This window comes from Oryzias latipes, chromosome 23 (genome assembly GCF_053564925.1).
Source record: "Oryzias latipes strain Hd-rR chromosome 23, Olatipes_Hd-rR_3.1".
NCBI classification, from domain to species: domain Eukaryota; kingdom Metazoa; phylum Chordata; class Actinopteri; order Beloniformes; family Adrianichthyidae; genus Oryzias; species Oryzias latipes.
The window spans coordinates 7,401,954-7,427,187 of NC_136259.1; the positions used below are offsets into that span (position 1 = coordinate 7,401,954).

The 25,234-nt window shown below is 39.4% G+C and overlaps 1 protein-coding gene across 11 annotated transcripts in view; it reads left to right on the forward strand.

Annotated features, from left to right (window-relative positions):
• cald1a (caldesmon 1a) overlaps positions 1–25,234 on the forward strand; it is an 81,109-nt gene that overhangs the window by 49,598 nt on the left and 6,277 nt on the right. For 3 of the 11 annotated variants that reach the window (XR_013653450.1, XM_078941519.1, XM_078941520.1), the window contains exons 3-14: positions 4,502–4,639; positions 8,072–8,474; positions 8,568–8,600; positions 8,695–8,919; positions 10,835–10,938; positions 11,691–11,958; positions 14,205–14,342; positions 20,311–20,354; positions 21,773–21,848; positions 23,414–23,554; positions 23,689–23,784; positions 24,904–24,972. Coding sequence is in view for 7 of the 11 variants with exons in the window: in XM_078941519.1 (XP_078797645.1) it covers positions 4,502–4,639; positions 8,072–8,474; positions 8,568–8,600; positions 8,695–8,919; positions 10,835–10,938; positions 11,691–11,958; positions 14,205–14,342; positions 20,311–20,354; positions 21,773–21,848; positions 23,414–23,554; positions 23,689–23,784; positions 24,904–24,972 (1,735 nt within the window). In the remaining 4 variants the exon portion in view is untranslated. The remainder of the gene's footprint in view (positions 1–4,501; positions 4,640–8,071; positions 8,475–8,567; positions 8,601–8,694; positions 8,920–10,834; positions 10,939–11,690; positions 11,959–14,204; positions 14,343–20,310; positions 20,355–21,772; positions 21,849–23,413; positions 23,555–23,688; positions 23,785–24,903; positions 24,973–25,234) is intronic. The other 8 variants (XR_002293119.3, XR_013653451.1, XM_020714283.3 and 5 more) reach the window with 4 other exon arrangements.

The window sequence follows — 25,234 nt, forward strand, 5'->3', positions numbered from 1 at the left end:
GTTTACATGGTACTTTCTATGGGACTTTACTGGGTACTTACATGGTACTTTTTGTGTCTACTCTGTACTTACATGGTACTTTTTGTGTCTACTCTGTACTTACATGGTACTTACTGTGTATTTATATGGTACTATTTGGTTCATACCTATGTGGTACATACTGGGTATTTATAATATTCTTACTGGGTATTTACATGTTGTGCAAAGGTGTCTTTTATGGTACTTAGCACATGTTAGAACAAGGTAAGTACAAATAAAGTACTTTGACCTTTAGGTCTGCACTCGCTGCATGTTTCATGGTATTTACCATGAATTTACCACAGACTTAAGTACACTGTAAGTACTGTACTGTAAAAGGAAGCGTTACCTATTCATTTGTGGGCGTTTCACGGACTATTTATGGGCAACTATAGGCGTGTCATGAAGCCGCAAAAGCTGCGCAGCATTTAGAATTGGTTGTGATTTATTAAGAGAAAGATGCGTAGGATGTGCGTGCGCACGGTTTTATAACTCCGAATATTTCTGTGCGTACGCACATCCTATGTTTCATCCGTACGCCACTTCTGACGCAAATCCTACGCAAAGTTTTATAAATGAGGCCCCAGATCTCTACGGACAAATCGCTTTCCAGATTAAAAAATGGTCTGAAATCAGCTAATTTTAGCTTTATTTTCTATATTTCTCCGCAGATCGCTTCCTCTATGGTCGTGGCCATCTCTCGTCTTCCCAGCCTAATTGACCAATGACGGGACGTTTTAGTTGCTTTCAGATGCGTCGACGGGTCTGATTGGCTCTGTCTGCACCACGTGGTCAGCGTGACTTGCTTCCCTAGAGACCAAAACTGGCGGACCCACGCTAAACTTTCACAAACACATCTGAAGAGTTTGCGATCAAATTTGTGTTAAAATAATGGCAGGCATCGTCATTATTGAGCGTGGTCACGACCTCAGTTGTGAGAAGACGATAAAAAACAAATTGAAGTGGTTTTGGCTGGAAAAAAAAAGATTTTTAAGGTAGTGTAGGTCAAATACTTTTTTGTGTAAAATAATCTCAAAACCACATTTTGAAATAATTTCAATTTTAGTTTTGAGTTTCAGTTTTTATTTTGAATACATTTCTTTATCTAACTTATTAGTATTTCCTAATTACCATGATTTAGTTCAGTATAGTTGACATTAATTATAAGTATTTGATGGTTTGGACCCGCACTCCCTTAAAAAATAATGTTTACAATGTTTAGCTTAGTTTGTATGTTTGTTTTGATATTTCCCAGATTACTTAGTATTGGTGTTAAAGAATTGATGTATTATGTTATAGAATTATAGTTATATTATATAGTATTATAGTCCCATATTTTGATGTAATTATAGTTTGAGAAAACAGTGCAAGTGGATGTTGTACATCAGTCATTTCTAAAGCAGAAATAATGTATAAATAACTGAGGTATTTTCATAGAATATCATAGTTACTGGTGTTCTTTTTGCCATTTGGGGCTTTGATGTTACTATATTTTAGCAATTGTATGTTTTGCAGCTTTAAGGAAAAGCGTAGATTGTAGGATTGTGTTACTTTGAGCAATTTTCCAAATTCTTTTTTAGGACCAGCAAGTCCTTAATGGAGAGTCAAACTAGGGGTTTGAATGACAAATCATGATGCTCCAATTAGTCTTAGTTTCTTGATAAAGAAGTGAATAACTAGCTGCCAGAATGCACCAGAATGCATCTAAGACCACGTATTTTTCCAAAATTTCGCTCTGTGCCCGCCATATCGCTCAAAGAAAAGTTCTGGGATTTTTTCCTTACCTGACTTTCATCACTGTAGAAGACACCTGAGAACTTTTTTTGTCTGTTTTCAAAATTCAAAGTTCCTCGGTTTGTTTTGACTGGACAATAATTTCAAATGATTCTAGTCTGAAATCCTTCAACCGTGTCTTTTGTTAACTTCATGAGGAACATTTTGACGTAAAATAGCACCATAAAGCACCTAATGTGTCGTAAACAATCACACAAACAAGTATTTTCTAACATCTAGATGAGATGTATCGTCATACCACTATTCAAGGTTACACATTATTTAGATGCTACAGACCTGAGTTGATTTGTATTATTTTTTTAAAAACTGAAAAGTTTTGTATTTCTCCACACTTTTAGAAAACCTAAGCAAGTAAATGCATTTTAATTGTCTTATAGAATTTTTTACATTTTTTAAGTAAAAAAATGCGAACTGTGATTTTCACTGTAAATCATGGTTTTGTTGTCTAAACTACTTTATGCTGTTTTTTTAAACAAACCTTTTCAACAAACTCCAAAAACGTAGAGTTCAGGACCTTGTTGATGTCACCATCCCTTGGCTCCGGCTCCGGCGTTAGCAACTGCATCTGCTCTGCTATGACAACATCTGTCAACCTCAGAAAATGAGAGTCGCTAATAGCCGCGAGGAAGGAAACCAAAGCAGAAACTGTTGTTCACACACCGTAAAACTTCACATAAACCGAATCACTTTCGGCTCAACCCACCACACGTGTTGCAATTAACATGCAGCGGCATGCTTTGCTGGTTGACCTCAAAGGCTGCGCTTGTGATCTGAGGTAGCTAAGCATGTGGTGAGCAGTGGGAGGGGAAAGGTCATGCGGGGCAGTGCAGATGAAGCATGCAGCCCAGTTCAGACATCAGGTAGATAGTAAATCAACGGGAAGATGAAAGAATTTACATTTTCAGGACCAAAAAACTACAGTTTTTGCCATCTGTTTATAAATGCATTGTCGTTTCTTTACGTTGAAGACATCTCTGTATACTAGCACTTATACAAAGTTTCCTAAGTTTTCAATAGGCTCCAAAGAAAGACCTAAACTTTTTACTTTCAATCAAATGTAGTACAGTAGTCCTTTGTTTATTTTGGGAGTTGCATTCTAAAAGTATTTTGCAATAGGTGAAGTCTGCTAAATAGTCAACATTACTTTTTACACTTATTCTAAATGTTAAGGCCTCTAAAACCCTTTAATACACACCTTAAACACTTTTTCCAACATACATCAACACTTTCACATTTCTTGATCATAGATGGAACAAAACCAAAGGTCTGCTCGTGGTTGAAGACTTATTTGACAGCTAAAATCAAATTCACTGCAACAGATGGTGATGTTGCTACTATCACACACAACTTTTGATAAGAGTTAGACACATTCTTGTTGTTTTAAGTTGGTAGATATAGATGTTAGTTCTGAAAATATTGATGTTTGATGCTAAAATCTGATGTTTTTGTCTTTTCAAAATGGCCTACCATTATTGTTCTGTTTACTTGATCAGGAAGTATTAGGATGACAAACAGAACATTAAAAGAAAGCTAAAATCAGTGCTTCAAGACTATTTTTTTTTTTAATAAAATAAACCATGATTACTTTTATACTGTCATTTATGTTTCCTTTGGTTCAGAAAGTCTAGAGAAATTGCTTTAATGAAAATTTGCTTCTTCGCTTTACCACGTTTAAGCCAGTTTGAACCAATGCTCCGCCCTCATTGAAACCTGGTGTCCTTTGATTGGTTAACTAAAGGATCAAAGCAAAACTTCTCACTATAATCTGTTTTTAGATTACTGGTTACAGGACGACACTACCACCTTCTTAATGCACAGAAACACATACTTGCATTACATGTTTCAATAACGTACTTTCCTTTCATTTCCAACAGACTCCTGAGCAGTAGGAATACTCAGTGATTTAGAAGAAATCAATCTTTAGACTAATATTTGTTAGTGAAGTCTCACAATCAAAACAAAAACTTCATAGACCTGTTTTTGTGCAGGAAAATTAATTAAATTGCATCTGCAATAGAAGAATATTAAACGGGCAAATGCAGAGATGACCTGTTGTACCTTCTGCTCTACCTGGTCTGAAACATCCAGGCATCAAAAGAAAATCAAAACAGATATGATGAAAGGTCATCAATACAGTAAACTCAGATTTTACCTTAATGTGGCAAATAAATAACATCATAGCAATAAAATCACAAAAATCCCAATAAGTTCCAACTAAAAATCACTTCTAATTCTATGCCATTTTTGATGAAGACATTAGTTTTGCTTCAATAAAGAGCCAGAATATGTCAATTCTATGTCAACATTTGATGTTGTGTAAATAATACATTCCTAACATAGATTGTTAAGCCCTCCTCTAATTAAAGCAGCCTACCAGAAACAGCGTTTCATGGCTTTCCTTTAATCCTCGGCCAAGCCAGTGTTCCGGCCGTACTTTTATCACCTCAAGAAAACTGCAGCCATGATAAGAAGTATTGGCTACTGCACAGCTGACAGGTCAGCTTGATAGGAAAAAGAGAGGGGGGGGAAAGTGAGGCAAATCCATCAGCTTTGGTGACCGTGGTGATTACAGTTCAATTTAAAGAATCCTCCACTTTGAAGTTTTTCACTTGGAGCTTTAATTGTTCAGGAAGAGAGAGGGAGGATAGAATGTCCCCTTTGGGCTCACTGTCGTATTTGTCCTTTACAGGATGGCCAAGAACGACGATGATGAGGAGGAAGCTGCCCGGGAGAGAAGGCGCAGGGCACGCCAGGAGAGGCTGAGAAGCAGGGAAAGTGAAGACCCCTCCAGCCAGTCAGATAGTCTGGTCATGACCAACAGCCACAGGTGACAAAGTCTAGGGATGACCTTACCGTTTTTATTTATCATTATATTAGAGAAGAGCTAACTTCCCGATATGTTTTGAAAAAGAAAGCGGTAGAAACGGCAAAAACCACTAGGCTCTACCAAACAATTCATGATCAGAGCTTCTCTGTTCACTCACTTATGCTACGGTGACATTGCATAAAAAAAATCTACTGGTATGTTGTAGTTAATTTAAATACCTTTCAATAAACAAGGCATTTCCATCTGCAGCTGTTGGTGTTTCTGGGCCCGCCGGCCTATCTTTTGCACATGTGCGACTTATCAAACTAAAACAGATCGACTTTTAAACACAACTCAAAGGAAGAAAAAGAGGAGAGTGGACATATTTTCACTCCGGGGCCAACTTTCCTTTTTAATGATCCTGCTTTGTTCTTCCTGGCCACATATGAACAGGGTGCTTTAGATAATAAACTTGGCTCCTCCAACCAGTAAAGTTTTACATTAGGTTGGGTCACACATTTTGGTTAAAAAGTTTTTTTGTTTTTTTAAATCTGTTGCTTTGGAACAATTTTAAAACCTGTTTTCTGGCTCTGGTTGCTGCTGTTTTAGCAGGATAAAATGTCATTTGGTTTGCTACACTTTGGCACCCAAAAAAATGCGTAAATAAGGACTGAAATATATTTGTATTGAAAATTATATGCATATTTATTTATTTTTAAATACAACTGCCTTTGCTTAAAAACTGTCTTTTTTAGGGCATTTTTTCTGCATGTCGGTAGTAGCTTATTAGAAATTCGCTATTAGGTTGTAAGCGGGACTGTTGGTGCGGAAATTAGCCTAACTTATTTTAAAGTATGCCTTTGTTTACGCTCTCTCCCACTAATAGCACCTCACAAGCCCAAGCTAACATTAGCGAAGCAAAAACCGCACAGCCACATTAGAGCTGTCAAACCACACGGTTTAGAGCTAGATGGAAGCTCAGACGAGGAAAACAAAGTCGTTAATGAATCGATTTGTCTACATCAGAATGGAGCGGAGAAGGGAGACTTTGGCAGTTGTTGCGTCGCAAACCTGAGCTTTTTCAAACCGCTGTCTGTCTTTTTCACACTGCTGTCTGCTCCTAATCTCTAAAAATTTAGATAAAGAAATACTTAAAAACAGTCCTACAAAATCTCTTAAATTCTTTTATACATGTCCTCCATCATAAGAAAAGTGCTACAAGAACATGTTAAAAAACAGTATTTTTATTAAAGTGGGTCCTTCAGTAGAAATAATGTTCAAAGATATTGAGAGCAGTTTTTGGTTGACTCTAGATCTTGTTAGTTTGATGAAGCTCTGGGTAAACATGATGTCATGTCTGCCCATCACAGTGACCGCCTTAGTAACAAAAGAGAAACGATTTCTCCGCAGTTTTAAGGTTACGACTTGACTACGGGGAGAGCGCTGGGCCGAGTCAACAGCCAGGAACACAGATGCTGCTTTGTGGTCGTGACTGTTTCCTCTCTGTTGAACTCAGACACACATCCTGAGCTCATCGAACAACCAGCGGATTGTGTGAAGAGGGGAGGATGCTGAGACAGGACCATGCTCCCTCTGGCTTTTGTCGATTGTGTAGGACATTAATGTTTGCCAGACTTCTAGGTCAGCGCAGATCCAGACCGGACTTTCTGTGGCAGTGAAAGATGACGCGACCAAAACCTGTGTGGGGTTTTGTGATGGGAAGCTGCTGAAGGTCTCCTACTGACCATGGGCGCATCTGAATGAAATGCCAAGGGCAAAAGCCCCCAGTGTTTCTCAAATTTATATTTATTTTTCAGCTTCCTGTAACACACTGTTTCTAACCGGTTAGTTTAAACATGCTGGACTGTTTTAATGTGAAAAATAGATTTTCAGAAGCTAAAAAAATCAGACATCAACTTTAGCCTCGTATAGGCCGGTCTATAAAAATATTGACTGACATTAAACCAGTCCATGACCTCAAGTAGGTTAGCGACATCTGCGCTAGAGGACTCGATGTGCCTCTGTTGCTTTTTATTTTCCCTTATCAGTACATATATTGGACAACCAGTCAGCTGTCGTAAATAAGACATGTTCAATGTTCCCCTAAAGCTGAACCAAACAAATGTCATCTGTATTCCACGTTTGTTTCATTAGGGTCTGCTGGACTGACCTTAAGCCCTACTCACATGCACCCGTACAGGGGTTGAACTGTACAGGTGCATGTAAGTAAACGGGACGTATCATCGTCATGCGTGTGGTGATTGTATTGTGAAGTCAATGTAAACTGCATTCACTTATGACGTACGGGTGATGCTGTCGTGCGATACCCTTACCCAACACTCTTGTCATTAATAAATCACACGCTCTCCGAACTACTATTGTAACTCTTTGACCATTAATGGAATTAACATAATTCCAACGGATTCTGCCGCAACTGGTTAAATTTCGCCCGCGAATTTCGCCGACGTTTAACGCCTCGTGACTAAACAAAGGGCACCAATGTGAGTGTGCACACCGACGCGAAAAAACGCCACGCGTTTAAGCGTCACTTTTTGAAAAAAACGCCTTTTTTGGTTTGACGCGCCGCGTCAAAAACTATACGACCAATGAGAATGGCGCTTTTGCACACGTGTCTGGAGCTTCTGAAGTTACAGTAAAACATAAATTGGGGGCGCTCATACACAAAACTGTCTTGCTGAGCACACATACGTCACGGCGAAGAAGAAAAGAAGAAATACTCCAAGTAATGTCTACACTGCCGCGAAGAAATAATGACGGACATTCTAAAATATCCCCGAACCAAGCAACTGTTGGAGCAACTGGTGCTTGAAATATTCATGTTTTCTTTGTTTGATTCTGACAAGCGTGTAAATACTTGCTCTCTTCTTCTGAGTGAAAAGCGACTTTAAGAAGCGTAAAGTTGCTCAGCGCCACCTTGTGCACAGGAGTTTTTCTATTTTACATTAAGCGCCATCTAATGTCAGGGAATGAAATTGCATGTTCGCTCGGCTCATCGTCAGCGAAAATCGCCTGGGTGTGAACACAAAAAACGTGGCGAAGAACGCTGGCGAATAACGCCTGGCGAATATTCGTCCCGGTGTGTACGGGCCTTTATGCTGTGTAAACAGTTGAAGAGTCGCAGTAGTTGAAAGAACGTCAACACTGGAGCTAAAGCTCTGGTGTTAAAGAGTTAAAGCTCCTCTCTTTGTTCAGACAGAATTGCCGTATTTAGATGGAATATGTCCTGCTATAAACCCACACAAAGATGGTGATAGCTCTGAAAAGTACACTTTGATCAGAGGTCACTCTGATTCATTTGATCCTTCGTGCCCTTCTATGCCCACATTGTCTTAATAGCTGACGACTCCTCTGACCTCAGCTGTTCCTGCTCATTACCAAAGAGAAAAAACTCAACTGCACACAATGAGAGCTTTGTGTCCTCTCTCCTCTTAGTGTGACAGAAAACGTGTCAGTTAGCGGCTCCTATGGAGACGGCGGGGATGACGAGGAGCAAGCCCTTCTGGACCGCATGGCCAAGCGCGAGGAGAGGCGGCAGCGACGCATGAAGGAGGCGCTGGAGAGGCAGAAGCAGCTGGACCCGGCCGCCTCGGAGGCCAGCGAAGGTGTGGCCCTGGAGAAAAACAACATGGAGGAGGAGAGGCCTTCCTCCTGGCGCAAGGGGCGTTACCGCGACAGCATGGACGAAGACGAGAAGACGTTCAGCTCCAGACAGGAGAAGGAGCAGGACTGGCCGACAGGGGACACAAAGGCAGCTACCGAGGAAGAGGAGGAAGAAGAGGAGCAAAAAACGACTGAGGTGGAAGTCATACCGAGAAGGTCAATCTTCAGAGAACAGGTTAGTCTTCTTCATCCTTGGACGTTCGATTGATCCATCTATTGAGGGTTTGTTTTTTTTGACCGCTGGTCCGGGCAAATGTTGTGTCTGCAGAAATCAGCTGAAGAAGGCGAAACGCAAAGCAAGGTATTATCTGTGTGTCCTTCACTCTGTCTACAGAAAATCTAGAAGTCAATCAGAGATTTGTGCGTCAAAGAGCTGCTGTAATCCTTTTTCATAGGACCTCTCTGAAGAAGACACTCACTCTGTAGTCAGGGAGAGCTTGAATCAGGCCGAGTCAGCAAAGTCAGAGGAGGAGGAGGATGCAGTAGCATCAGGGGAGGCTGAAGAGGTATCTGAGGATTGTAATGTAGATAATTCAACCCTGAACAGGAATATGTTACTAAGCAATGACACTGAAGAGGACTTTGAGGTGTCAGAAATACTGCACGCAATGGATAATGAGGTATCACTGACGCGGTAAGAAATCCAAGTAGACGTGTGATGCACAGCGCACAAGGTGTTTGTGGGTAATTTCAGTGTTTAAACAACTGAAAATGGTAATTAGGGCTGCATAAATAATGTTGTCAAAAAGAAGCGTCTCAAACTGAATTTTATCTTTAGTATATCCAAAAGAAATTACATATCTGATAAACAATAACAGTATAAATAAAGGTAAAATGATGTTTAAAATTATTCCGAATTTACTGAAAAACAAAAGCTAAGTGCTGTGGTCCTTTGCTAGAACGCGATCTCGCAGTTTCCACAATTTTCTCTGTGTTCTGCACACTGATTGGCTGTGGAGCCTGTCAATCAATCTCCTCCGTGGCGTGTCTCCTGTACAGAATGCATTCAGCTTTTATTTGTAGTATTTTTCGGAGGAGAATTAGCGTCTTGTTTTGCATAGTTTCGGGATGCAACCAGGTGCGACTTATTTGGGATTTAAAAAAAAAGGCTCATATGTTTATTTTTCCACTAACAACCGCTAGAGGGCACTGTAGATGTGTGTTTCGGTATTTGCCACTGACAGCAACGCCGAAGAAGAAGCACCGCCGAGTTCTACGCCAGGCTTGGCGGAATTGTTCAGAAGCATCGCACTTTTTTCCCTAAAGTGTGACTTGAACAGGATTTTTTTTCCCCTCTTTATTATTCTTTTTTTGGCTGCTGTGACTTTTACCCCGGAGTTACTTATAGTACTGAAAATACAGTAATACTTTTGCCAAATATTTTTATTTTCAATCCTTAAAACTAGACTAGTTTTTCTACGAAAGTTTGAACTTTAGAGTTTAAACAACAGACAAACGTGTATAAAATGGGTAGGTTGTTCGATAAGCTAGCTAGTGTTTGGCTTTATCATAACTCCAATGATAAACGAAGGACCACTGTACTTGAAACCGTATGAAACTCTGTACAGTTTTACTTTTTAAATTTAGCTAGAACTTTTGGAGTTTTGAGACGACGAGAACAATAATAGATAACAGTGAAATCCGGTGGCCAATTGAAGCCATAGCAACCTCTTATGGATAAGACTACATTGACCAAGCTGTAATCAAAGTTCAGCAACAGCATGATCATCACGCCTATGGAAGTCCAACTCCTCAAACCTGAACAGTTTTAAATCTTTTTTTAAATAATAGCTATGTTTCAATAGCTAATCCACACTAAACTGTACGATGCGATGCTTTGACTTCCTGGTTGAAGCTTTAAAAAATAAAAATAAAATTGGATCCAGGACAGTTTACCAAATGACAATAAAGATCGCGACACAATGGTAAATGGTATATTGCGTGTTATTTCAGGATTTAGGCCGAAAGTCTTAACTAGTCACAGTCCCCTTTATCCAACCAGGTTAACAATGTAAGGCTCAGCGTTTTGCCCTAGGACTCTACAACACATGGGTAGGCTAGGTGTGACCCAAACCTGCAACCTTTACTTCTGCATCACTGTAGAATATGTCAACAATGTAGCATGAAAAATTGATTTTGTTTCTACAACCGTCAACAACAAAAAAGTTGCAGCCCCAAAATTACACACACAACAAACATTAAAAAATACATTTTTTTTTACATTATTAAGATGCTGAAATTATCAAAGCACATCAACTTGTCTGATTTGGTGTGCACTGTTTGCTGTACCGTGGTGTCCCAGCTTCCTTCCATGATGTGTGGTTCCTTTCGTGAGGTGTGTGTGTTTGTTTTTAGGTTTTTGGGTTTTGTCTGCATGGTTTTCCACCTCAGCCTCACCTGTCACTCATCCTCACAGCTCCACACGAGGAGGCTTTTCTCACGTTGGCACCACATCCTCCACGCTTCCCACTAGACTACCCACCATGCCCTCGTCCCTCCCTCACTTTTTATTGTTGTCTTTGCGTACGACTACAGGTGAGCGAGGAAGACGTGGCCTGGGAGGACCCCAGGAAACACAATGGCGGGCCGTGCGAGGAAGCGGCTCTTAAACAGCACCGGAAACCCGAGAGGACCCTCAGGTAACAACGGCATTCTCACTCTGAGGCCTCGGCTTATGAAAAATTTAAGACCCGTTTCATGTTCAAACCAGACAAAAGAAAGGACCAAAAAAAGTTATTTTGTATGTCAGATAATACCTAACTTTAGCATCTCCTTTTTTCTAAATTGCATTTATGTGTTATCAGCTTGTAGGTTTAATTCTAGAAGCTCAGGAATGTTAAGCTAAAACATAAAAATGCGGATTTCTGGATCTAGAAGTTGCAGTTGCACACAAATCAACATAAAAACAATTAATAATCTGATTATTCTTTTTCTAAAGTAACTTTCTAAATTCTTCTGTACCACCTGAGACTGTTGCTACTTTTTTTGGCGAGGTGAGCATATTAGAGCTCCGCTGTGTTGTGGCTCTTTTGCTCTGATGGATGCAAACTGCTTGCATATGCTGCACAGGAACGCATTGATGCTGCGCTCTCTCTGACATTCATTGTTTGTCACGGCGGCCGGCATCAAAGCATGAAATTGTTGCCCGCGGCTTCTGCCAAGTGATTGAAAGCATATCTGATTGCGATTTTCAGACAAACAAGTTGTTGTTTTTGTTTTGATATAAAGAGCTGTGGCGGAGCCGGCGCCGTTCAGTGTCAAAGGTGACCCCACAGTAAAATGCTTAAAGCTCGGGCTCGACACCTGAGAAGTAACGCGAGCCGTGGAAGGATTGTTGATTTTTGATGCACATTCAGCCGGGTATCAAGTGCGTTTGTGCTTCTGTTGGCAGCCGCGGCAGCGTGCGCTCCCCCGAGGCCGTCGCCAGCGACGAGCAGGACGAGAACGCCCGCCTGGAAGCCGAGCGCAAACTGGAGGAGCTGAAGCGCCGGCGCGACGACGCCGAAAGCGAGGAGTTTGAGAGGATGAGGCAGAAGCAGCAGGAGGCCGAAGCCGAGCTGGAGGAGCTGAAGAGGAAGAGGGAGGAGAGGAGGAAGATTCTGGAGGAGGAGGAACGGCAGAGGAAGCAGGAGGAGGAGGAGCGAAAAGCCAGAGAGGAGGTAGTAGGATTTGGCTTTTCCACCCGTGTTTACTGAGAAGGATAAATCATATTTTCAACTATTGAATAAAAACTGAAAACCCCAAATTATTTTTAAAAAAAACGACAGCAGTGCGCTTTAAAATCCGGAGCACCTTCATTCTGGCTGTGTTTAATGATGTCAAAGGGTTTTTGAGAGGTTCAGGAGTTACAAACAACTTTAAGGCTCTGTCCACATTCCTTCCCTACTCACTACTTAGTGCACTATATAGTACATTCACCATTTTGTAGTGCTGTCTGAATCTACAATTTCAAAACCAAATTTCCCAGTAGTCTCTGCGAAAACCAGTGTGTATCAATGCTTACTAGATTGGCAAATATAGACCACAATGCATTGCGTCTGAACAATTTTTGCCAAGAGGATTATTTGAATGTATTTTTTAATAAAATATCAGCGTTTTGATCTTCAGTGGATTCATAAATGAGCTTCGCAAAAGGCTTATATTAATTCGATTTTTACTTTGTGAAATCGATGACGTCATATGAGTCCTTTAAAAAAAAAAAAGTAGTGAGCATGGTGTCCGAATTGATTTTAAAATCCATGGCACTACTATGTAGTTTTTTAGTAGTTAGGGAGTAGGGTGGGATTTCTACAACGGAGTTTTAGGGCCAGTTTACAAAAAAAAAATAAATAAATAAATATTAATGTGCAGATCATTAACATTGTAAAGGCTCTAAACTGTTTCGTATTACAAAAATCTTTTGGAGTTCGTTTCAGTTTGGCCACTAGGTGGAGCTATAGCATTACACTTTATTCCAAAAGATTTGAGCAAAGAATGCAATGCTTTAGCCCATGAATGGTTACTTTTTAAAAAAGTTTTACTTAAGAGTTTGGAAAGGTCATGCCTGTGAGTACATGAAGCTGTTCATTTAGTCAGCAATGTATGTTTGGGTTGACCAAGATTTAGCATTAGCCGTCCTATGGGAAATTCCAATTCCCAGCGGTAAATTCCATAGGCTTTACCGCTGTTTTACGTTCGGTCACCGGAAAAAAGAAAGGCACATCTAATTTTGATTTCTTAAGCTTGGTTTGATTCAGATCGATTAATCAATTTTATCAACTCAGCACTAAGCTGTGTTTTTTTTTCTTTACTTGTTAATAACAAGGTTTGGAGTTTCCGTAGTCATGGATACTACCAGTATCAGTCTGTTTTTTCTTTTTACCTCTTACTGATTTGAAGTCAGTGTTGCCACTATAATGTTTGTTTTGGCGTTATCAGTCTGGCTTTTTACGTGTTTTAAACAAGGTTGAGTGTTAATGTGAGTATGCTAACATGTAGTGATTTTGGACTGTGGGGTTTTTCTTTACGTGTTACTAACAACAGTTATAGGTTTTGTTAATACACTAATTCAGCTAATGTTTCAACTGTAGCTGACGTGTAGCGTGTTACAAACAAGTTTTAGAGTTACAGTATATGTAGTTAAAAAAGTCTGACTGACATGTGATCTTATCTCAGATTCTTTTGTAGTTTGGTGCGTCTTATACATGACATAACTTTAAAAATAGACCATTCATTTATGGTTCGCTTTTTAGTGCAGAAAGTACGGTTACCTCGGTTCAGCGTGTTCACGCGCTGTCCTTCTCCTCATACAGTACAGACCAAGAGTTTGGACACACCTTCTTATTCAAAGAGTTTTCTAGATTTTCATGACTATGAAAACTGTAGATTCACACTGAAGGCATCAAAACTGTGAACTAACACATGTGGAATTATATACATAACAAAAAAGTGTGAAACAACTGAAAATATGTCATGTTGTAGGCTTCATTTTAGCTCAGAGGCCCCGCGTCCTTCCCGCCGCCACAGCGTCTCGTCTATGTTGGTCTTGACTCGGAACGCGGCGGGCCGTCTCTTGCCGTTCTTCTCCTCTTGTATGATGTTAATGAGGCCTTTTGGTTTGTAATTAAAAGATGGCCCAGAGATACAGAGAGACTAATTAAGCAAGACATGGAAGCTGGAGAGCACTGATATACTGCCAGACTCCAGCCTTCTTTTCTCAACTCTATGCTAAACATTTAGACAGTAATTGTTCCTCAAACTGTACGCTGACATATCTGAATTGTTGACACGCGTTCATGCCAAGGTCGGTGCAGATATGAGAGCATTTTTATTATTTCTTTTCTCTTTTCAGCCTCATTCATGCACAAGTTCTTTTCAGAAAAGCGTTTATTTTCCTCTGTGTGATACTGAGGTCTTGATGTCACAGGAGGAGAAGAGGAAGATGAAGGAGGAAATCGAAAGAAGGCGGGCGGAGGCCGCTGAGAAGAGGCAGAAGGTGGATGACACGATGGACGGCGAGGGGAAACCCTTCAAATGCGTCAGTCCTCGAGGATCCTCTTTGAAGGTAGAAATAACCTGACCCCTCATGACCCCTGACCCCTCATGTTTGTATCATAGTTTTAATAAACATTAAATAAGGGTTTATTAACTGAGCTGGTTATATATGAGCTTTGTTTTGGGCAAGGAGTAAACACTCTAGTAGAAAACAGCAATTCAAATCTGTAAATGTTTTAGTTAGTCCTTCCTATGCTGTTTTTTAAGCTTCTTTTGAAAAATCTTTGTTTGAATTAAATGTTAATTATTTAAAAATGAACTTCACTTTTGAACTTACTTTCTAGGCAAACTCGTTTATAAGAAAAATTTCTGATTGTTGTCACACAAGAAGCTTGAAATTGCAACTGTTTCACTGAAAAAACTACAGTATATTTCTCTATAAGAATTTTTACCTAAAGGCTTTCTTTAGACAGAAGATCAAGTTTCAAAGGTTTTTTTTTTACTTGTCAGTTTTAGAAGTGCAGTTTTATGTAACCCTACCAACTCTTGAGTAAACAGTGATTTATTTAAAAATAAAATAATGATTTTCCAAATGCAAACAGCTGTTTATTTAGTTCACTTGGATTAAAGACTAATATATTTGCCTGTTTATAAATTCATTTAAATACTTTTCAAACTATGATTCGTACATTTAGCACTCGTGTTTACATCTTCAAGTTGACTCAGTGGCATTAAAAAAAAGAATTCTCCTTTCTGTCTGAAAATTTAGCTCATATTTCACCTAAAGAGCCTTAAAGACTAGATTTCTTTTAAAAGCCACACAGTAAATTCACACACATGCTACGTTCACACACAAGCTACATTCACACGCAAGCTACATTCACACGCAAGCTACATTCACACACATGATACATTCACACGCATGCTACATTCACACGCATGCTACATTCACACACATGATACATTCACACGCATGCTACATTCACACGCATGATACATTCACACACATGCTACATTCACACACATGCTACATTCACACATACTGAATTCACACACATGCTACATTCGCACACATGATACATTCACACGCATGCTACATTCACACACAAACTACATTCACACGCATGCTACATTCACATGCATGCTATATTCACACACATGATACATTCACATGCATGCTACATTCACACGCATGCTACATTCACACACATGCTACATTCACACGCATGATACATTCACACGCATGCTACATTCACACGCATGCTACATTCACACACATGATACATTCACACGCATGCTACATTCACACGCATGATACATTCACACACATGCTACATTCACACACATGCTACATTCACACATACTGAATTCACACACATGCTACATTCGCACACATGATACATTCACACGCATGCTACATTCACACACAAACTACATTCACACGCATGCTACATTCACATGCATGCTATATTCACACGCATGATACATTCACACGCATGCTACATTCACACGCATGCTACATTCACACGCATGCTACATTCACATGCATGCTACATTCACACGCATGCTACATTCACACGCATGCTACATTCACATGCATGCTACATTCACACGCATGCAACAAACACATGCTGAATTCACACACATAATAAATTCACACACATGCTACATTCATACACATGATACATTCACACATACTGAATTCACACACATACTGAATTCACACACATGCTACATTCACATACATGCTACATTCGCACACATGCTACATTCACACACATGCTACATTCACACGTATGCTACATTCACAAGCATGCAACAAACACATGCTGAATTCACACATACTACATTCACACACGATACAATCACACACATGCTACATTCATACACATGATACATTCACACATACTGAATTCACACACATGCTACATTCACACGCATGCTACATTCGCACACATGCTACATTCACACACATGCTACATTCGCAGGAATGCTACATTCGCACGAATGCTACATTCGCACGCATGCTACGTTCACACACAAGCTACATTCACACGCAAGCTACATTCACATGCATGCTATATTCACACACATGATACATTCACACGCATGCTACATTCACACGCATGCTACATTCACACGCATGCTACATTCACACACATGATACATTCACACGCATGCTACATTCACACGCATGATACATTCACACACATGCTACATTAACACACATGCTACATTCACACATACTGAATTCACACACATGCTACATTCGCACACATGATACATTCACACGCATGCTACATTCACACACAAGCTACATTCACACGCATGCTACATTCACATGCATGCTATATTCACACACATGATACATTCACACGCATGCTACATTCACACGCATGCTACATTCACACACATGATACATTTACACGCATGATACATTCACACGCATGCTACATTCACACGCATGCTACATTCACACGCATGCAACAAACACATGCTGAATTCACACACATAATAAATTCACACACATGCTACATTCACACACATGCTACATTCACACGTATGCTACATTCACAAGCATGCAACAAACACATGCTGAATTCACACATACTACATTCACACACATGCTACATTCACACGTATGCTACATTCACAAGCATGCAACAAACACATGCTGAATTCACACATACTACATTCACACACGATACAATCACACACATGCTACATTCATACACATGATACATTCACACATACTGAATTCACACACATGCTACATACACACGCATGCTACATTCGCACACATGCTACATTCACACACATGCTACATTCGCACGAATGCTACATTCGCACGAATGCTACATTCACACGCATGCTACATTCACACACATGATACATTCACACGCATGCTACATTCACACGCATGATACATTTACACACATGCTACATTCACACACATGCTACATTCACACATACTGAATTCACACACATGCTACATTCGCACACATGATACATTCACACACAAGCTACATTCACACGCATGCTACATTCACATGCATGCTATATTCACACACATGATACATTCACACGCATGCTACATTCACACGCATGCTACATTCACACACATGATACATTCACACGCATGATACATTCACACACATGATACATTCACACACATGCTACATTCGCACGCATGCTACATTCACACGCATGCAACAAACACATGCTGAATTCACACACATAATAAATTCACACACATGCTACATTCATACACATGATACATTCACACATACTGAATTCACACACATGCTACATTCACACGCATGCTACATTCACACGCATGCTACATTCACACACATGCTACATTCGCACACATGCTACAATCACACACATGCTACATTCACACGTATGCTACATTCACAAGCACGCAACAAACACATGCTGAATTCACACATACTACATTCACACACGATACAATCACACACATGCTACATTCATACACATGATACATTCACACATACTGAATTCACACACATGCTACATTCGCACGCATGCTACATTCTCACACATGCTACATTCACACACATGCTACATTCACACTTTAAACTCGTCTGATTGGTCAGACCATTAGGTTTATGTATGAGCCTCCAAATTTGATTGGCAGAGGAAGTTTAATGGTGAAATTGGGTTAAAATGAGCAACTGTCAAAGTTGCAGTGATTGGATTAAAAGCGCTGCAGTTGGTTGAATGGGTGCTACTGCTGCACCACGGAATCCTTAAAGGACTGATTTGATGTTGTAAAACCTTAAGTCAACTTAAAAAATAACTGAATGTATTAAATGACAGGTTGCCTGCATGCAAACCTCTCACCTCTTTTAGTTTCCTACGCAAGCTGTTATGACTGAGATGAAGGAGCACGAAAGCTCCATGAACTAAGCACCGCCTCCGAAAAAATCTGCAGCCGATTCTGCTGATATCTGCCCTGTCAGTTGAAAAAAAAAATCCTTTTTGCAAGTCCTTTTCCTTCTTATCCAGAGATAAATGTTTGTCATGGCACAAGAACATTTAATCATCTCAAATGTGAATAAATGTCTCCAATGTTGCCAAAAGGCAACTCCCACACATTGAAAATCGAGGGGGATTTTCAGCCAGAGTAGAAAATCTAATTAGTGACAGTTAGCTGTGATATCCATCTGGTCCTTCCCAGTACGATTCCAGAATGAAGGTTTAGCTCTGATAGTGAGCTCTCATCACTGTAAAGCCAGAATGGAGCTGGCAAATCACTGCTTTTGTAAATAAAACTGTTAAATGTAATTCTCCATCCCACTGCACTGGCCCGGCAGACACAGCTTTACTATGTCGTCATGTTTACTGTAGGTACCGCTATGCACGTGTTCCTCTGTGCATGTCAGCCTGTTGCATGAATTTTATATGGATTGTTGTTGATTTTTATTTCTTTTTCCCCTAAGATGTTTAATGTATTTTCTATCTAAACACTAGTTGGTTACATTAGAACACATGCGCTAATTTTATATATATCAAATGAAGGTCTGCAAAAGCCATATTTGGGGTTTTTCTTTGTTTTTGTAAAGATTAACAATCCCTTTTAATATTTTTCCTGAGAACGTCTCAACATTTTAGTAATATTTAGGAACACTTGTTAGCAAAAGAAGAGGCTAACAAGTGTTCCTAAATATTACTAACATGTTGACTTGGTATATAATTACATTTTAGTTAGCATTATGACAGTTTTGCATTAAAGTATTTCTAGATAAGGGCATAACTAAGCTAGCATTAAAATTGACTACACACTTTCATAGCTAGACATAATGCCAAAAAAAAACCTTTAAATAAATTCGCCCAGGGATTTTATTTTATTTATGTCATAGTGAAATAATTAGTTAGCAGGAAAATTGACTCCACAGTTTTGTTGCTAATTGGTTAGCATCTTTTTATTTTTTAAAGCTTCTATTTAAAACTACATTTTGGTTATTTCACCTTTAAAAAATGAAATTGCACCTAAACTAAATACTCATTAAATTAATGGAGCCACTTCCTGCTCCATTTCACTGTTGAGAGATTTTCATGCTTCACTGACCTCTGGCAGTGACCTCACTGACAGTCATTCAATATAGTTTATACACTTTTTCACCTCTTTTATTTGTAGTTCTGGAATTTGTATTTATTTTTTTGCTCTACAGCTGACTGTATGAAAAAAAAAAAGGTGTTGGTACTAGGAATAAGCTACAGGAACACACAATCCCTAAAGCTGACCTTAATGTTATCAACAGTCGCCCAGCAAACCCCTCCTCTGTATTGCAGATAAAGCGGAGTGTAATCTGGTAGAGATGGACAGAAGGCGTAAATGAAGGACAGACGGCGCGGATATGCAGGAAAGAGCTTAGGGGTTAACAGGATTACTGTAACTGCTTTGGAATGGTCATGACTCTGTAGAACGCGTCTGAGAACGGGGAATTTCCTGTCAGCGAGTATTCTGGGAACTCCCACATTCAGCTGCAGCAGCTGAGTGCAAAGTCTCTTTTTAAAAGAAGTGACTAGATTTATTTTTTTCTGCTGTGTATTTTAGTTTTTTTTACACAAACCCTTTTTGGGGGACAGAGGAACAAATGCGTTATGTTAGCCTCTTTGTCATATATCATAAACCGTCCTCTGAGATTCCCACAGTTCCTGCAGCAGCAGGGATAGGAGGCAACTTTGCCGTGATTTGTGTGTGTGCGCGCCTGTGTGTGCGCAGCGCATGTCTTTGCACAGAAAGGAACAATCGGCCGCATTGTTTTGTTGCCGGTCAGAGGACAGGAACTTAATGAGCATATGAAAAAAATGAGACAGAATGAGACGGTGCCCATTAGAAGAATTAATGGCACGAAAGCTATGCACCAAATAGCTTATAAGTTTGGGAATAATGAAGGTTCAGCCAAGACCTGAAATCACGTTTCTGTCCCCAGACTTGGCCTCAAACAGGAACTGGGTTGGAGTTTATGCAGAAAATCTTCTTTAACTTGTTTTTTTTTTCTGTACAGATTGGAGAACGGGCGGAGTTTCTGAACAAGTCGGCTCAGAAAAGGTAAAAATACCTAAATTATGTCCAAAAGTTGTATAGTTGACATAAACCTCACAACATTTTACCCAAAAACGATAGCATAGACTTGATCTGCTTGTGTTTAAAATATTAAAATGGCATTCAGATCATCTTTTGATCCATTTTCAAAGCGTTCCCAGTGGCCTTTTAATTACGACGATGCTGCTCCTTAGGCCGGGATGACAAACATCCCAATGGCAGCAGGACAGTCAAGAAAGTCTCTCCTCTAGAAGGCTTAGCTCTTTTTCAAACACTCCCAGATGTGAAGAAGATTCTTCTGTTGAAGATTCAGACTTCATCCTCTCTGATTCCTCCTCTGGTGAGGATTTGCCAGCACCGACAGATTCACAGCTGAAACAACCTCTCCACATGAGAATCACACATAAGCAGACTAAAATATTGTTGAAGAGGACGATGAGAAGATTTCATCTGTAAAAGGAAAGTCTTCCCACTTCAAGAAAGGCAATCGGCATGTTGAAGACAAACAATGGTGCCAAAAACACAGGCGCACTGGAGAAAAGTTTTCCTTGTAGACTTTGCTGCCTGTTTTCCTTATTGTGCAGTACACTGGAGAGGGGAGAGGGAGCGAAACTGTGGGCCGTCCTACCACCGATTTGCAACTCGAGGGTCCAGTCATAACAACGCTACCTTAGGAAGGGGGGAGGATTGCGCCAGAAGCTGAAATTTCCGGGGATTCTAGTGTTAACTTTAAATGCACCGTCAACCGCCGCACGTTTTGTACGTAGATCCCAAAAATGGACCTAAAAAAACACATAGCTACGTGTGAAGGCGAGAGTAGCCCAAAACTAGCATATAAACGGGCGTTTATTTAAATTTTCAGGGTGAACGCATATCGCTGAGGTCAGAGGGAATGCAGCATCACACCCCCAACCTAACGGAGGAACAAAAACGGACGAGTAATACTGGGGTCATCCAGCCGTACAGTTTTGAGCCCGATTCCAGCTCGGACGAACATGAATGTGTTTGTCTATAAATGGACATCAGAATGGAGTGGAGCAGGGAGCTAGAGCCCCACCCACCGTATTTTCTGCATCACAAATCCGTTTGTTTTTTCCCAAGGGCATTTTTTCACCTGCTCCTGATTCACAATGATTTGAATAAAGAAGTAATTCAGAAATGCAATTTGAACCCATAAGAACCCACGGTGACATCAGTGGATCATAAAAAGATCAGAAATGGATTCAGTGGTCCGCTTGGTTAATGCTAAAATACCCATAATTGTATCCAGGTCTTGTGGGTTAAGCTTAGTTTTCTTTATATTTGTCCTCCATCATCAGAAAAATGCAACAAGAACATGTTAAAAACCCAGTTTTCATTGGAGTTGGTCCTAACGGTATTATTCTGCATATTCTGCGCTTTCATCTTCTAATTCTGTCCAACAGTGCTGTGAAGGCGGCTCATTCTCCGGTGGTGTCCAAGATAGATAACAGGCTGGAGCAGTACACCTCAGCTGCTCAGGTTAGCGTGATGTGTTAGCTGTCAACCTGTTCTATTATGTTTTTTCTACAAACTCTACAGTGGCTGCAGAGCCCCATTTCCTTCAGGATTTTTGCTCACAATTTTAAAGCCATAAACACACTTTTATTTCACACCAACTACATGCAGAATTTGCTAACTAGCATGAACACGTTTTGTATCATCGCAATACATTATGATTGTATGATTATTGTCTTTATTAAGATGCAATACAGCATTTAAAAGAGTATAAACTAGGGATGTCCAAATCTGATCACATGATCGGAAATCTGGCCCAATCTCCTAGTTTCAGCCCAAATCAAATGCTGTATAAGGATCAGGAATTGAATATTTATTTTTGCTATAATTTTGATCAGTGCTATATAGTTCAAGCTTATTATTTTCAATAAATGATCCTTATTATTTTAACTAAATTCCCTACTAGACGTTTGCATATCACAACATTTTATTGCCGTAAAGCGCAGCAGAATATGGCACTAGTTTTAGCAGTTTGGGAAAGTTATCGAGGTATTTGGACTCAATAACGCTTTTAATAAATGTTAAAACCGGACAGCAAGTGTCTCTATTAGTTTGTCTTACCTTAGCGACCTGCAGAGACATTTCAAAAATATATTTTAAAGGTCATTTTAATACAAATTAAACAGAGATGGCAGTGAAGCAGCTGCTAAGGGACCGTCTACAAAGTGCAAACTCTGGGAAACGGTCATCTAAAAGGAAAAATATTTCAAAAACAACCAAAACTAATAAGTGGTTCAATTGATATGAGCTAGTTATGAATATTTAGCATATTTACGCTCCAACCACAATTTTGGAAGAATGTAATCCTTTTTTTTTAAAGAATTTTTGATGGATATGAATCACATCTGATCAAAAATGTTCAAAAGTTTTATGAGTTTAACTGAAGCTACAGTCAGCAAACGTTCTCACATGGTTATCACCTATTTTACTATTTAAGAGTGAACTATATTTTCTAGTTGATAGTTGTACGATTTTTGTTTCAAGCTACTTAACAGAAGTGCTCTGTTCAAGTGTTAAAAGATTAAAGGTGACAAAAATAAAACTCAAGACTAACTGGAACGTTGTTTTTTTAGCCCCGGAGTTCCCACAGGCTGAAATTTGGTCCATTTTTTCTTTGGATTTTTCTAATTTTGTATTTTTATGTTTTAATTTTTTTGGCCGCTGTGTTATTGGTGCTTCCTAAAACGAACAAACAAAAACCAAATTTGTTTAACTTTAAAAGCCTTGAAGAAGGTTGTTGGGTTGGGTTCTCCAGGGTACTTTTTTTTTGGCCTTGTTTTTGTTTTTTACTGTGTTACAAAAGTATTGGCTTGGGACTCGACTCCGAATCGGGTTGGGTATAAAATCGGGTGATTTTGGCTAACCAGCTTGATTTGTCTGTTGGTTCAAACCACAGTCCCAGTGTTATTCATCACATTCGTCACACTGAGTACATATGGAAGACAGTGCAGGCATGCGCCTGTTGTTATTTATTAAAGAGCAGCTTTAATATGATCACCAGTTTGAACTTTGTTTTACTCTCCATGCAGAGAGAGAATAAGGAATCTCGGTCTCCTCGCGCCGGAGCGGTGGATCTCCCCGTGGTCACCGACAGCATACGAAACATTAAGAGCATGTGGGAAAAAGGCAGCGTGTTCAACGCCCCCGGCAACGGCGGAAGTGCATTCAAGGTAATAATAATAATATTAAGAGCCCTTTATGAGGCGGAGCAGGATGAGGAAGGAGACGAGTTCTATTCCCTTCCTGCTTTGCAGCTGCGATGACAGAGACGAACCCCAATTGACCTCTGACCTTGTCCGAACAGGAAGCAGCGGTGATAAAGACGGGCGTGGCAGGCCGCATCAACGACTGGCTGAATAAAACCCCAGATGGGGGCAGAACACCAGGAGGAAAGCCAACGGTAAGTTGCTGCAACGGTGAAACTTAGAGCCGCGAGGGAAACTTCAAAGGAATCATCAGGAGCTTCTGTCACAGCTGGAGCATTTTATACATGAATTTTTTTTGTTCTTACTGGTCTGGATGTAAGTGGGAGGAGCAATGAGATGCATAAAAAAATATTGCCATTTGTAGTACTCTACTATAGTAAGAGTTTAGTGAATATTTTTTTTTCTATTGTTACATGGAAAATGTAATAATCGTCCAAAAATAAGTTTTTAACGTAAAATATATAAAATATTTTCATGTAGAATATTAATTTTCTTTTTTATGTTGCATAAAAATGCCATACGTAAAAATTAATCTTAAGAAGTCAATTATTTTTATATACATAGTATCACCATAACGAATAAAATCTTCAGAAATATAAATTACAACATTTTTATAAAGACTTAATTTTTTTTTTACATGTTATGATCAAAATAAATCATTCAAAATACAGTTAAAGACGTTTTTATTTTATTTTTTTAAATGTGTCTATATACTCATTTTGTGATCATCAAGTTTCTTTTTTTTTCCATCTTTGATCATTATTACTAATATTCCATTGTATTTTAAACTAGCTTTTATCCCGACGGGGTCATCGTACAGTTAAAATAATAAAAACAAATATAATACAAAACCACTTAAAATAAGTATTTTTATTTAATTGTAATTGTATGTTGCAACATATTTCCATTTATTTATATATTTAGAGACTTGATTCTTTTTTCCTTACCATTTTTTATTGGGTTTCTTTTTTTGGTATTTGTAGTTTTTAGCTTTTATTTGAAAACAAAAGGGAAGCACGCTAACGTGTGATCTGGCACCACCCGGCTGTCACAAGTGGAAGTCATACATGTTCAGCTCTATAGTCTTGACTTCAATGTAAATCTTTAAGTTCAGTCTCGCCCCTTCCGTTTATTGCACGTTTGTTTCTGACTCTGATGCTTAAATATTTCTGCTCCCTCATTTTACATTCCAACTTGAGCCAACTTGGCTTTATTCTCACCCTCTGCCTCTCTAGTGTCCTCTGTTGTTGCAGAGGAACCGCAGCAGATCCCACAGACGCTGAAACTCTTATTTGCTTTCTGCTTTCTTGAAGGATCTGAAGCCTGTCGACGTCACCAACAAGAGGAGTTTATGGGAAAACAAAGGCGGTGCTTCAACTAAGGTAAAACTATTGATCTCAGCTTTAGCTCCAATGTTGATTGACATAACTCCAGCAAAAAAAGCAGATTTTTTTTTATCTTTACATTGGTAAGGTGTGTCAAAAATTGTTTATTTAAAAGTTGCCACCATCATCTCCAGGGTTAAAGCGTGACAGGCATGTCCTGCCTTTAAGCGTAATTTCCGCACTATAAGGTGCATTTAATAGCCTTAATGTAATTCAAAAATTGACAACGCACATTATAATTTGGGGCGCCTTACAAAAA